Source organism: Notolepis coatsorum, assembly GCF_963971535.1.
Source record: "Notolepis coatsorum genome assembly, contig: SCAFFOLD_3858, whole genome shotgun sequence".
Lineage (NCBI taxonomy): Eukaryota > Metazoa > Chordata > Actinopteri > Aulopiformes > Paralepididae > Notolepis > Notolepis coatsorum.
This window is the reverse complement of record NW_028171524.1, coordinates 1-16,029: the sequence shown is the minus strand read 5'-3', so window position 1 is coordinate 16,029 and position 16,029 is coordinate 1. Positions and strand designations below refer to the sequence as shown.

At 44.9% G+C, this 16,029-nt stretch overlaps 1 protein-coding gene across 1 annotated transcript; it reads right to left on the bottom strand.

The window, feature by feature from the left end:
• Positions 1-4,598: 4,598 nt before the first annotated feature.
• On the bottom strand, positions 4,599-14,433 carry LOC311248245 (dystrobrevin beta-like; the record flags this gene model as incomplete). Its single annotated transcript, XM_084339165.1, is given in 5 exon segments — positions 4,599-4,618; positions 4,621-4,694; positions 8,933-8,967; positions 9,319-9,397; positions 14,345-14,433. Coding segments are annotated over 5 exon segments (297 nt in total), but the record flags the coding sequence as incomplete, so codon positions are not given.
• Positions 14,434-16,029: the final 1,596 nt, after the last annotated feature.

The following is a 16,029-nucleotide window of genomic DNA, read 5'->3' as shown; positions in this document are numbered from 1 at the left end:
ATTTAGATAGATTATAATAGTAATATAATAGAGAGAGAAAGAAAGAAAGAACGAAAGAAGAAAGAAGAAAGAGAAAGAAAGAAAGAAAGAAAGAAAGAAAAAAGAAAGAAGAAAGAAAAGAAAGAAAGAAAAGAGAAAAAAGAAAGAAAGAAGGAAAGAAAGAAAGAAAGAAAGAAGAGATAGAGGGAGAGAGGGGAGAGAGAGGATATAGAGGAAGAGAAAGAAAGAGGGAGATACAGAGGAGAGATGGAGGGAGAGAGAGGGATATAGATAGACATGAAACCTAGGTATGTAATTTCATCTTTCCTTGTGACAAGACTGTACAAGAAATTCCTTCTGTAATGTACTGATTTCTTTTGATTTCTCTGTTTGAGAGAGAGAGAGAGTGTGTGTGTGTGTGTGTGTGTGCAGGGGAGTAGCTGGGGGGGGGGGGTTAGGATGATTCCAAGGGCCCAGCAAATGCCCCACATTTTTTATAGATTGGGGGCCCCACATTTTTTAATAGATTGGGGGCCCACAAATTGATTCTTTCATGGGGCCCAGAATCTCCAGCTACGCCCCTGTGAGCGCACCTTTCTACTCTAGAGAGCTGGCATCACCGTGATGCGCGCTTGAATGAACTGCGAGATAACTCATAACTCATACACACACGCACTCTGTCTCTGCCATACAGTAGTTATGTTGTTTTAGCGCGACGTGGGTATATACACGGGCGAGCATGAAAAGCATGTTAGACTACTTTTAATACATAAATTAACGTTCCGTCGGGTCCCGTGTATTCTCGAGAATGATAATAATAATAATGCAGGACCTCTTCAGATTATATTATCAACGACAGACAGTGAGAAACACAACCCCCCCCCCCTCTCGCGCTGAAGAATATGCATATTAGATCACTCAGTGATTAACACCTATGCGCTGTTTGTGTGTGCGCGCGTCCATGTATGTGCGTTCCGTGACGCGATGTAGTTCTTATCGCAAATGGAGATTATTACAATCATACCATCTAGCAAGAATTAAACGTATTTACAAGTCGTATTAGGTTTAGCAAGTTGGGGGACGTATACCTTACATGTCAAAGCACTAGAAATGGCCATTTTTCATTTTTATCGATTTCTGAAAAGATGTCCTTTTTGAGCATTTAAGAGGGATTCTAATTCTTTTGTTGTCCGCCGACGGGTTCAAAGCTCCAGCGTGACCCCTAAGGGTTAACCCTTTCACTGCCACACGACAGCCGGTTAACCCTTTCACTGTGACAATACAACCGACGGCGCATTTGCGGAGCTAATGATGCTAATGATGGAGCATCGCCGTCGGTTGTGTGATAGTAAAGGGCTAACCTTCTGTCGTGTGGCAGTGAAAGGGTTAATGTCACCTATTTGTGGGTACTTAGCAAAAAGTCAGGACCCTTACAAATCTCAGCATTATTCCTACCATCGCGCCCCTAACCTCCTTCCTAACACGCCTCCTTAACCTTTCACTGCCACACGACAGAAGTCGGTAGTGTTATAGTAAAGGGTTAACCGGCTGTTGTGTGGCAGTGAAAGGGTTAACCTTCTGTGTATTGTCACCGTGAAAGGGTTACCCGTTTGGTAGTGTGGCAGTGAAAGGGTTAAGGGCCGTACAATCGATCTCACATGTGAGATTGGAATTCTGAGAGCTGAGCATTCGAAGGGTGACGTAACAACAGCTGCTGGCCATTATAACCTATGGAGTTGTAGTATTACAAAATAGAATTCAGAACAAAACATTCCAAAAAGATTAGTGCATATAGCAATTAAAGGTGCTGTAAGTGGTATTTGTAAGTGGTCTACATGTTAAAATAATAGCTTTACATTCTGACAGCCATCATTGATAAAGAGTGTCTGGTCAGTAACATGGGTCTCCCAGTCCCTCCACTCTGCAGTAAACAGTCATCACTGATACAGAGTGTCTGGTCAGTAACATGGGTCTCCCGTCCCTCCACTCTGCAGTAAACAGTCATCACTGATATAGAGTGTCTGGTCAGTAACATGGGTCTCCCAGTCCCTCCACTCTGCAGTAAACAGTCACACTGATATAGAGTGTCTGGTCAGTAACATGGGTCTCCCAGTCCCTCCACTCTGCAGTAAACAGTCATCACTGATATAGAGTGTCTGGTCAGTAACATGGGTCTCCCAGTCCCTCACTCTGCAGTAAACAGTCATCACTGATATAGAGTGTCTGGTCAGTAACATGGGTCTCCCAGTCCCTCCACTCTGCAGTAAACAGCCATCACTGATATAGAGTGTCTGGTCAGTAACATGGGTCTCCCAGTCCCTCCACTCTGCAGTAAACAGTCATCACTGATATAGAGTGTCTGGTCAGTAACATGGGTCTCCAGTCCCTCCACTCTGCAGTAAACAGTCATCACTGATATAGAGTGTCTGGGTCAGTACATGGGTCTCCAGTCCCTCCACTCTGCAGTAAACAGCCATCACTGATATAGAGTGTCTGGTCAGTAACATGGGTCTCCCAGTCCCTCCACTCTGCAGTAAACAGCCATCACTGATATAGAGTGTCTGGTCAGTAACATGGGTCTCCCAGTCCCTCCACTCTGCAGTAAACAGCCATCACTGATATAGAGTGTCTGGTCAGTAACATGGTCTCTTAGTCCCTCCACTCTGCAGTAAACAGCCATCACTGATATAGAGTGTCTGGTCAGTAACATGGGTCTCTCAGTCCCTCCACTCTGCAGTAAACAGTCATCACTGATATAGAGTGTCTGGTCAGTAACATGGGTCTCTCATCCTCCACTCTGCAGTAAACAGACATCACTGATATAGAGTGTCTGTCAGTAACATGGGTCTCTCAGTCCCTCCGCTCTGCAGTAAACAGACATCACTGATATAGAGTGTCTGGTCAGTAACATGGGTCTCAGTCCTCCACTCTGCAGTAAACAGTCATCACTGATAATAGTGTCTGGTCAGTAACATGGGTCTCCCAGTCCCTCCACTCTGCAGTAAACAGCCATCACTGATATAGAGTGTCTGGTCAGTAACATGGGTCTCCCAGTCCCTCCACTCTGCAGTAAACAGCCATCACTGATATAGAGTGTCTGGTCAGTAACATGGGTCTCCCAGTCCTCCACTCTGCAGTAAACAGCCATCACTGATATAGTGTCTGGTCAGTAACATGGGTCTCCCAGTCCTCCACTCTGCAGTAAACAGCCATCACTGATATAGAGTGTCTGGTCAGTACATGGGTCTCCCAGTCCCTCCACTCTGCAGTAAACAGTCATCACTGATATATAGTGTCTGGTCAGTAACATGGGTCTCCCAGTCCCTCCACTCTGCAGTAAACAGCCATCACTGATATAGAGTGTCTGGTCAGTAACATGGGTCTCCCAGTCCCTCCACTCTGCAGTAAACAGCCATCACTGATACAGAGTGTCTGGTCAGTAACATGTTCTGGTATCCTGTTCCCACTTTATTCAATCATGTAAACAATAGCGCTTTAATTCTTATATATATATGTAGCGCTTTAATTCTATATATATATGTTGTATATAAAATGCAGACCGAGCCGCTCACAAAGCGCCGTGTTCCACCGGCGGGCTCATCGTCCCACAAAGGGCCCGGGACGTTGCATGTTAAGAGTTAGAGTTTAAATAATAAAATGTCATAAAGATTTGACCTGACAGCGGTTCAGAGAAAATCTCAGTTTACATTCTGTAATATGTTTAATATCCTCTCATGTATCTGGGGAGGGAGGGGGAGGGGGGAGGGGGAGAGACCAGGTGGGGGAAGCGATGCAACACTTGACGTCATGGGGATGATATCTGGAGGGAAGCGGGAAGGAGAGCGGCTCCTCTAAGTTACGACTCCGTCTAGCAACTGAATTAAGGCCACTTATGCCTGCCTTCACTCTTCATCCTATAGCAGCCAGCGGGGAGAGGGAGAGGGAGAGGGAGGGAGAGGGAGAGAGAGAGAGAGTGAGAGAGACAGGAAGAGAGAAAGAGCAAGAGAGAGTGAGAGAGAGAGAACAGGAAGAGCGAGAGAGAGCAGGATGAGAGAGAGAAAGAGAGAGAGTGAGAGAGAACAGGAAGAGAGAAAGAGCGAGAGAGAGAGAGAGAGAACAGGAAGAGTGAGAGAGAGAGAGAGCAGATGAGGAGAGAGAGAGAGAACAGGAAGAGAGAGAGCGAGAGAGCGAGAGAGCAACAGAATCAAAGCAGTGAGAGAGGAAGGGGGTTCTCTACATGCAGGGTTTAAAAGCACTTTAAAGTGACACGATCAATAGGCCCTTTTATCACGCGTCGACCCCACCGCAGAGATCACATGGTTACACACCGCTAACCGTATGTAACCATGGGTGGGACATGACATGATGTGAGCGCCGGGCCGGGTATGAGCAGGAGTCACCGATATCTGAACGGGCTGTTTTTGTCCCTAACGCTGTTGGTTAAGGAGGGGGCCAGGACCCCCCCAACCACAACACCCATCACCATCCCGTTATCACCACATCACTTAATAATAATAATAATAATAATAATATATAATAATAATAATAATAATAATAATAATAATAATAATAATAATAATAATAATAATAATAATAGTAATCAACATGAATCCAGGTACCTTTAATAAGCGCATGAGCCCTCCAGCTGCACCATCAGCTCCCTCCTGCTCTCCTGCAGGGCGGACATGCGGCGCTCCAGCTCATCCTTCCTGTGTCTGGGGGGGGGGGGGGGGGGGGGGTGATCAGATCAGATAGTAGTCGTTTATTCAGTCATCATCTCACACATACAATATGCACAAACAATCATTTAACAATATTTGATTTTACAGTGACTGAAAAGGTACAGACTGAAGCATAATGCTTATAGTGCCCAGGACCAGGCTCAACACCAGGGGAGATGGAGCCTTTGCTGCTGCTGCCCCCCGACTCTGGAACAGCCCCCCCCCCCCCCCCCCCCCACATAGATCTGCCCAGAGCCTGGAGGTTTTTAAATCCTTGCTCAGAACACACCTCTCCCCCCCGGCCTCTGACCAGAGCTAGCCCAGCATCTATACATGACGTCCGCCGTCACTCTGCACTTTTTATCTAATTTTCTTGTCTCTTTTATTGCACTTTGCCCTCGCTTTCTTATATGTACTGTACTCTACATTTTTTTGTAATTCTAGTGTATTTTATTGCATTGTATGTATTTTTACCATGTTGTGAAGCACTTTGGTTTGGCTGTTAGTCATTTGTAAACGTGCTATATAAATAAAACTGACTTGACTTGACTTGACTATACACGCCTGTCCTACACTGTAAAAAAAAAATAAAAATCACGGGAAATTCACTGTATTATTTTACAGATTACTTTTGTTTGATTACCGTTTTCTTGCAGCTTTTTTCTTACAGTGTATATTCTTAACAAAATTAAGACTACAAAACAGTATTCTAAAAGAAATAGCAAAAAAAAAAGTATTATTCACCCTTGTAGTTTTCAAAATAGCTTTACAAACCATTTTCTTAAAAACCAAAAGTGAATGACTCATCCTTAACTGTATATCAGCATTGTTCCACAAGTTAACCCAGACAATAGAAATACACCTCATTTTAATCCCTTTCTTAGCTTTTGAACAGTACATTTACAAATATCTCTCAAATCATATTTTCTTTCATGTATTGAAAAAAAAACCTTTGCAACCCGTCCGGGAGTAACTTTAGCTTTAGCTCTGTAAGAAATATAAGATAAGAAAGCGACATCCAAAAATGATCCACGTTCCACATGCCTGCGCAAAGTCCTGCATAATATATTCTGGCTCAAGATCACATCTCCGACACTAACTCCTCTCAACACGACCCCACAAGAGGACACACACTGTATAATTAATAAACCAAGGTGGACCTGGATTGGCCACGTCCTCAGAATGGACACCAACGTGATCCCAAGAGTGGCACTACACTGGACCCAGGAGGCAGGAGGGAGGGAGGGAGGGAGGGAGGGAGGAGGGAGGGAGGGAGGGAGGGAGGGAGGGAGGGAGAGGGAGGGAGGGAGGGAGGCCTAAAGCGACCTGGCGTAGGAGGACTATAGAGAAGGAGCCCCAGCAACACCACCAGAGCTGGGGGACCAGAGAGAAGAAGGAGCCCCAGCAACCCACCAGAGCTGGGGGACCAGAGAGAAGATGGAGCCCCAGCAACACCACCAGAGCTGGGGGACCAGGGAGAAGATGGAGCCCGCAACACCACCAGAGCTGGGGGACCAGAGAGAAGATGGAGCCCCAGCAACACCACCAGAGCTGGGCGACCAGAGAGAAGATGGAGCCCAGCAACACCACCAGAGCTGGGGGACAGAGAGAAGGAGCCCCAGCAACACCACCAGAGCTGGGGGACCAGAGAGAAGATGGAGCCCAGCAACACACCAGAGCTGGGGGACCAGAGAGAAGAAGGAGCCCCAGCAACACCACCAGAGCTGGGCAACCAGGGAGAAGATGGAGCCCCAGCAACACCACCAGAGCTGGGGGACCAGAGAGAAGAAGGAGCCCCAGCAACACCACCAGAGCTGGGGGACCAGAGAGAAGAAGGAGCCCCAGCAACACCACCAGAGCTGGGGACCAGAGAGAAGAAGGAGCCCCAGCAACACCACCAGAGCTGGGGACCAGAGAGAAGATGGAGCCCCAGCAACACCACCAGAGCTGGGCGACCAGAGAGAAGATGAGCCCCAGCAACACCACCAGAGCTGGGCGACCAGAGAGAAGATGGAGCCCCAGCAACACCACCAGAGCTGGGGACCAGAGAGAAGATGGAGCCCCAGCAACACCACCAGAGCTGGGGGACCAGAGAGAAGATGGAGCCCCAGCAACACCACCAGAGCTGGGCGACCAGAGAGAAGATGGAGCCCCAGCAACACCACCAGAGCTGGGGGACCAGAGAGAAGATGGAGCCCCAGCAACACCACCAGAGCTGGGGGACCAGAGAGAAGATGGACCCCAGCAACACCACCAGAGCTGGGCGACCAGGGAGAAGATGGAGCCCCAGCAACACCACCAGAGCTGGGCGACCACTGACCAGGGAGAAGGTGGCCAAGGACAGATGCAAGTGGAGAAACGTTGTTGCTGCCCTACGCGCCAGCCGGCGTAATGGGGATAAGTAAGCAAGATAAGATATTCCTTTATTGAGAGTTTTGACTTCACATTATGCATCATGCCTTAATTGGAAGACAAAGTCGATTTTCCTTTTTCAAAAATATGTTCGTTAACCTGTGTGGTGATTGATTGATTGAATGAAAGTTTTATGAACAGATTGCAGAATGGGTACAATACAGTACAGCTCAATACACACAATTGTTAAGGGGATGCAGACCAGAGAAAGACTTTCGTCTTGTTTACATCAGGGTCCCCCATTTTCATAAATGTTTATAGATATGGATATATTATATATAAATATATAAATGAATATATATACGGTACAGACAGAACTATTCTAAGTCACAGTGACGTGTCGAGCGGGCGCTCGGTGAGCGTGAAGGACAGGACATGGTAGACGTGACGGGGTTAAGTGCTCCGGGTGGCTGATGCGCGTGAGTGCGGCCCGCAGAACAGACTCCTCCGCGCAGGGTGACTGGCTTCCTGCGGCTCCAGAGGACCACACGAGCCGACGCACCCCTGCCAGGATGACGGACGGCCGCGCTGCAGATCACACGGCTCTCTGGCATCAGACTGATAGCATCTACACCTGTGAGGATTATCTTTTTTTTTTTTATGTCAAAGTCATGACTTCAGAATGACTTCACCCCGAGTCTTCCGACTGCATGTAGAGGGAAGGTCAAACCTTTTTCTGCCGTCACCGGAAATATATTTTTATATAAGATGAGATATTCCTTTATTGATCCACTTGGGGAAATTCAGGCATAGCAGCATGGGGGGAGGGGGAGGGGAGGTACAGGTAGTACAAACAAGCAGTGTAAACAATATAACAAATCAATATAATTAACTAACTAACTAACTGAAATATACAGTATTCACACAATATTATATATTGTATATATATTTTTGTATCAGTGGTAGAGCCAATATATATTTAAATTGCCTATTTCACCTCTGTGAGATGGTCTACAACATACAAAAATAATAAAATAATTTACATATCTGACATTTATAACAAACCAAACCGTTTGAAAATCGGTTGAACATTTTGCAAGCTATGGCTATTTCAATAGTATATACATGCACCATAGACATTCATGTTATGAGTGGGCGCACTGCCTGTGGCAAGATGGCCGCCGCGTGGCAACGTCGGTCTCCATTGGACAGCAGCGCGGGTGAGTCATCCAGCTTTTATATGTCTATGGTCGAAGCTGCATTCTGAATACCATTGTGGGCGGAGCTCCCGTTTGATTACAGTACGTCAGAACGTTTGACCTCTCTGGCATGAGGTGCAGAACAGGGTTTATGAAGAAGCCCGTTTTCCTGTTTCATTTAGCATGATTACAACCCTTCCCCTCTGTTGTTCTGTATTCTAAAAGACACACAGAACCACAAGCTAGGATTCACATGTACATTAGAGCTGAACGATATGGAAATAATAGGTATTGTGATTATTTTAGCAGATATTATGATTGCAATATAAAGTGCAATATCTTTTCTCATGGTCTAATCTTGAGAGTAAAAAGGAGAATCGTACTGACATAATGGTAATCTTCTGCTACGACTGCTAAAACCTTCTGCTGTCTATTCCTTCTTCCAATAGAATCTACATTTCCTGTTCCTTTGTTAAAAACTGTTCCAGTAATGAATACACTGTGGGAATACATTTACCTGAGGAGGCGTGGCTCTGCCAGGAGGGTGGGGTTCTGTACCTGAGGAGGCGTGGCTCTGCCAGGAGGGTGGGGTTCTGTACCTGAGGAGGCGTGGCTCTGCCAGGAGGGTGGGGTTCTGTACCTGAGGAGGCGTGGCTCTGCCAGGAGGGTGGGGTTCTGTACCTGAGGAGGCGTAGCTCTGCCAGCAGGGTGGGGTTCTGTACCTGAGAAGCCGTAGCTCTGCCAGGAGGGTGGGGTTCTGTACCTGAGAAGCCGTAGCTCTGCCAGCAGGGTGGGGTTCTGTACCTGAGGAGGCGTAGCTCTGCCAGCAGGGTGGGGTTCTGTACCTGAGGAGGCGTAGCTCTGCCAGCAGGGTGGGGTTCTGTACCTGAGAAGGGTGGAGTTCTGTACCTGAGGAGGCGTAGCTCTGCCAGGAGGGTGGGGTTCTGTACCTGAGGAGGCGTAGCTCTGCCAGGAGGGTGGGGTTCTGTACCTGAGGAGGCGTGGCTCTGCCAGGAGGGTGGGGTTCTGTACCTGAGGAGGCGTAGCTCTGCCAGCAGGGTGGGGTTCTGTTGGGCCTTCTCCGGGGTGGGCTGGGAGGCCTGCTCGTGTTCCAGACGCAACCTCTGGATCTCCTGAAGGATCTCTCTGTGTGGAGGAGGAGGAGCCACGAGGTGTGGAGGAGGAGCCACGAGGTGTGGAGGAGGAGCCACAAGGTGTGGAGGAGGAGCCACAAGGTGTGGAGGAGGAGCCACGAGGTACAAACAAAGCAACAGACTCATCAACTGGGTTTGTTTTGTGGTATAATTCCCTGCTCAAACTGTAAAACTATTATGAAATATGGGTAGGAAAATATGGTGAAGTCTGCATTCCCCAAAACAGGTCGACAAGCTACTGGGAGGTTTGAACTTGGTATGATCGATACACCACACTTAGTCTAGTCTCATATTAGTAATCATATATTGGCAAAACTAGAAAAGAGCAGACAGATGGTGATCTTTGACCCTCAAATTTCTATTTGGTCCAAAATTAGTAAAAACCCTTTTATGTAACTGCATAGGACCGTTTAGAGATGCTATACAGTAAGACAATATAAATTCCCACAAATAGAAGAATATATAGGCTAAAGAAAGCCATTAGACTATTCTCCACTGTTGTAAAGTCTAAATTGGGCCAGTGTCGTATCATTTGATAAATATAGCTCCTAAAATGTACTGGAAATGTCCCTAGGATGAAAGGTTTAAGTACAGAGGGTCAGAGACAGCTGTCCTCTGCAAGTCATAAAAGATCACTAGAGATTAAAACCCCTCAAAGCTACATCCTGCCTAGAACCTGTGTTTGCAAGATAAGAGAAAAAGAAGTTTGTTTCTAGGTTAAGGAACTCAGTAATAATCATTAAGTCATTTAGTTAGTAAAGACAATTGAATTGGTGTGCAAAATGAATGAATCATGTTTCTAGTCTTTAAAAACAGTCAAAGTGTAACATTCGAAGACATCTAGTTCCACAAGAGTGCATAGTGTTTATAAATGGTTTGGAATGTGATCTCCCTGAGTAAATTTACATACAAGTGTTACAAGCAGCTGGAACAATGGACCTATAGGTCACATGCGCCCGTTAGATGCTGCAGGCACCTCCTGTGAGCACGACGTAGAGACAAAAGGAGGAGTTAAGGTTTACTACTCCAGTAATTAAAGTATGTTTATATCCTTAACCCTTAGGAGTCACACTGGAGCTTTGAACCCGTCGGCGGACAACAAAAGAAATTCGAATCCCTCTTAAATACTCAAAAAGGACATCTTTTCAGAAATCGATAAAAATAGAAAAATTGCCATTTCTAGTGCTTTGACATGTAAGGTATACGTCCCCCAACTTGCTAAACCTAATACGACTTGTAAATACGTTTAATTCTTGCTAGATGGTATGCTTATAATAATCTCCATTTGCGATAAAAACTACATCGCGCGTCACATCCATGGACGCGCGCACACACCAACAGCGTATAGGTGTTAATCACTGAGTGATCTAATATGCATATTCTTCAGCGCGAGAGGGGGGGGGTTGTGTTTCTCACTGTCTGTCGTTGATAATATAATCTGGTCCTGCATTATTATTATTATTATCATTCTCTCTCGAGAATACACGGGACCCGACAGAACGTTAATTTATGTATTAAAAGTAGTCTTATGCTTTTCATCCTCGCCCGTGTATATACCCACGTTGCGCTAAAACAACATAAACTACTGTATGGCAGACAGAGTGCGTGTGTGTACGAGTTATGAGTTATCTCGCAGTTCATTCAAGCGCGCATCACGGTCATGACAGCTCTCTAGAGTAGAACGGTGCGCTCACAGGAGCGTAGCTGGAGATTCTGGGCCCCATGAAAGAAACAATTTGTGGGCCCCCCAATCTATAAAAAAATGTGGGGCCCCCAATCTATAAAAAAAATTGGGGCATTTGCTGGGCCCTTGGAATCATCCTAACGAATGTGGTGTGGCCCTCTGTCTCATTCCAGATAGGAACTGCTTTTTCACATATCACTTAGTGTGATACAGAACAGGCAGATACAACCATGAGGAGACACCTATTTTTTTTTTATACATGCATAATTTAATTTTTTTGGAGATTTTGCCTAAATTCATTGTGGTCGCGCTCTCTGCCAAATATCATATGAGGCACCTTGTATTACTATTGTAATCCAAAAGTGATATATAGGGTTGTTCATTGTACAATACAATTGATACAGTTGATGTTTCTTGTTGATTATTATTCTCTATGTGTTTTTAATAAAATTGTGTGATATTCTATTCCAGTTGTCTTTGGTCTTGTTTTCTCTGGTTATGATCATGTTATTAGTGTGTGTGTGTAAAAAAACGAATTAATAATATAATTATTATAAATGTCGCTCTCTCTCTCTCTCTCTCTCTCTCTCTCTCTTGAAATCTACAGTTACACATTGCTGTATTTAGTGAGGTAAATGAGTACAAGACATGTTTCACAGACACACACACACACACATACACACACACACATACACAGACAGACAGACACAGACACACATTTACATTTACACATTTACACATTACATTTACATCTAGTCTAGTTTGCTTATTTTTTTTTGATATGGTACAGTACTGTAAATACAGACACAGACACACACACACACACAAACACACACACACACAGGCTAGGCCTCCTGCTGGGTCCATTCACTGGAATAACAAAGGAATGACTGGGCCTTTGCTCCAGGTGTGAAATGGTTCTAGTGACAATGATCACATTGAATTCTGGGAGTGTAGTTCTCTCATCAGATAGCTGAATGAACTTGGATCTACTTCAAGTCCTATACTGAAAAGGTGTTAGGATTTTACCAGAATGTTTGATAGGACATTGATTGAAAACTATCGTCTCAAATTTGACAATTGATGGCTTATTTTGAAGGTATGAATCTGTAATTTTATATTATGTAACTGTAAAAAGGGGGAAATTCTCAGGAGGAGGAGCTCTTTAGGTTAGACTCCTAAGGGTTTTAATGAAGCTCCAAATTAAACTGCAAATATTACTGTTATGTTGTGCTAAGAATCTTGGACGTAATGATATGAAATATGCTGTGTTTATGACCAAAGAAATCACCAAAGTTTGCCATTAAACTCTTTCTGAACCAATCTGGAGAATACCCATAATACTGAAAATTAGCTGCTTATAAGGGATATTAACTTAAGCTAAAAGGAATGATTAAAATGCTATAAAACTAGACTGATGAGACAAACAGTGAATTTCATCTAGAACCAAAGGCTTTTGAGACAAAAATATAATGTATGTGTTTAGGGAATTAAGCAGCATTCAACCATGAATGTTCTGAGACTTAATACCAAAATTATTAAGTCTAATTTTAACTAGTAAATATCAATTTGATTTGAAACAATGAAAATGAAACAGTTGGACTAAGTTCCACCTACATTGAGATTTGAACTGTGAATGTTGGTGATTGGATGAAACCATTTGTGTGAGGTCACTGATGACCTCACGTTGAGGAGTTTCGGCTCATTGATAAAAGGGGGTGTGGGAAAAACAAGGGGACCCAGAGAACACACCACCCCCACCAGCGGAAGAGGACGGCGAACGAGAATAGAGGAACTGCTTGAGCTGAGAACGAGAAAATAATCCTTTGTGGTCATCAGACAACAGATCGACTCGACCATCGAGCCTACATTGAAGACCATTCCTTTTTAACTACTTTTGATTATTCTAATATTAATGTCAAACGGCATAGTGTTTGCTTCCATTAATATTATTGCATATACTCCTTTTTCATTGAACCAGATCCATTGTTGTTCACTTCTTGGACTCTGAAATAAAACCGGATCTGAACAGTAAACAACTTCTCTTCTCCTCATTGATGCTTCCACTCTCGGGTCGTTCTACAAGACCGTGTTGGTCTTTATAAGTAATAGGGGTTTATCAAACGGACAAAACACAACGCAGGGTACTATATACATCTGGTTTTTAAAGGCAGAACCATTGACCCCTATTACTATAGTTTCCCTCATGGTTCCATCTTCAAATTAAGTCAATGAACCAGTCAGTCAATCATGGCAGCCAGGGCTTGACATTAACTGTTTGGGTTATATATATAGTATTATAGTAGTATATAGTATTCACGCGGGGTAGATGTCCTCGTGGGACACAATTTCCCAATACATTGTCCCGTGGGATTATCGCCCCCCCCTGTGGCGATATTAATTGAGGTGCGGATTCGCGGTGATGGGGAAATGAAAAAAGGTCACCCCGCCAAAGTGGCTGGTAAGAGAGACGGACTCACACGCCACTGTGACTCACTGGTGGCGGGTGTTAATGATGGAGCATCGCCGTTGGTTGTGTGATAGTAAAGGGCTAACCTTCTGTCGTGTGGCAGTGAAAGAGTTAATGTCAAGCCCTGATGGTATGGAAGCGACATGGAGCATATTTCATATTTTGTAAATTCTCTGCTCATTTTAAGTCAATTCTCTGCTCATTTTAAGTCAATTCTCTGCTCATTTTAATAAATTCTCTGCTCATTTTAAGTCAATTCTCTGCTCATTGTATGCCTGTCTATATTTATGCCAATTCTATGCAAATGTTATGCCTATGTCTATTGTATGTCTACATTACTGCTGTGAAGCACTTTGATCTGCACTTCTTGTATGAACGGTGCTCTACAAATAAAGTTTATTATTATTATCATGAATCAATCCATTGAAGGATCAATCGATCAATCAACAATCACACAAATGTATTGAAGATGAACGATAAGAGTTTTTTGGGGGGGAATGTGTTAGGCCTTCAATCATTCATTGTATCTTCAATGTTGAGTATTACTTTTTTATTTTTCCTTTATGCTTTCAGTTTCTTTTCTCTTTTTTTTCTTCTTCTTATTTTCTATTCTATTACTAATTACATTCTGTATTTGTATTCTGTTATATGATTTACTGGTGAGGACGCCAGGAAGACTAGCGGTCATTCATTTGACAGCTAATGTGGATGATAATAAAACAAACATAAACATACAGGGGACTATGATTTGTTTGTAATGTAGCAGTAGAGATAAAGCGTCTCACCTGTTCTTGTTCTCGAGCTCTGCGATCAGCTGTCTCTGTTGCTTGTTGGCATCAAAGTTGAAAGTCAAATCTGACGGAGGACACTGTTGCTGAAAGACAAAGAGATCATGTGCTGATCAGGAAGGATCCCAACACGGTGTGCTGACTAGGAAGGATCCCAACACTGTGTGCTGACTAGGAAGGATACCAACACTGTGCTGACTAGGAAGGATCCCAACACTGTGTGCTGACTAGGAAGGATCCCAACACTGTGCTGACTAGGAAGGATCCCAACACTGTGTGCTGACTAGGAAGGATCCCAACACTGTGTGCTGACTAGGAAGGATCCCAACACTGTGTGTTGACTAGGAAGGATCCCAACACTGTGTGCTGACTAGGAAGGATCCCAACACTGTGTGCTGACTAGGAAGGATCCCAACACTGTGCTGACTAGGAAGGATCCCAACACTGTGTGCTGACTAGGAAGGATCCCAACACTGTGCTGACTAGGAAGGATCCCAACACTGTGTGTTGACTAGGAAGGATCCCAACACTGTGCTGACTAGGAAGGATCCCAACACTGTGTGCTGACTAGGAAGGATCCCAACACTGTGTGCTGACTAGGAAGGATCCCAACACTGCGTGCTGACTAGGAAGGATCCCAACACTGTGTGCTGACTAGGAAGGATCCCAACACTGTGCTGACTAGGAAGGATCCCAACACTGTGTGCTGACTAGGAAGGATCCCAACACTGTGGCTGACTAGGAAGGATCCCAACACTGTGTGCTGACTAGGAAGGATCCCAACACTGTGTGCTGACTAGGAAGGATCCCAACACTGTGTGCTGACTAGGAAGGATCCCAACACTGTGCTGACTAGGAAGGATCCCAACACTGTGTGCTGACTAGGAAGGATCCCAACACTGTGTGCTGACTAGGAAGGATCCCAACACTGTGTGCTGACTAGGAAGGATCCCAACACTGTGTGCTGACTAGGAAGGATCCCAACACTGTGTGCTGACTAGGAAGGATCCCAACACTGTGTGCTGACTAGGAAGGATCCCAACACTGTGTGCTGACTAGGAAGGATCCCAACACTGTGCTGACTAGGAAGGATCCCAACACTGTGTGCTGACTAGGAAGGATCCCAACACTGTGCTGACTAGGAAGGATCCCAACACTGTGTGCTGACTAGGAAGGATCCCAACACTGTGCTGACTAGGAAGGATCCCAACACTGTGTGCTGACTAGGAAGGATCCCAACACTGTGCTGACTAGGAAGGATCCCAACACTGTGCTGACTAGGAAGGATCCCAACACTGTGCTGACTAGGAAGGATCCCAACACTGTGTGCTGACTAGGAAGGATCCCAACACTGTGCTGACTAGGAAGGATCCCAACACTCTGCTGACTAGGAAGGATCCCAACACTGTGCTCCGCATGATGCCGTCTTCTCTCCGTTAACTTCAGCTGCTCTGATCTACGATCAGTTGAACTATCAAAATCTGATGTTGATAGGAGGTCTCCGAATCAGTGTGTGCTGACTAGGAAGGATCCCAACATCTTTGTGCTGACTAGAGGATCAACTGTGGATCCCAACCACTCTGCTGACTAGGAAGGATCCCAACACTGTGCTCCGCATGATGCCGTCTTCTCTCCGTTAACTCAGCTGCTCTGATCTACGATTCAAGATAGGGAACTATCAA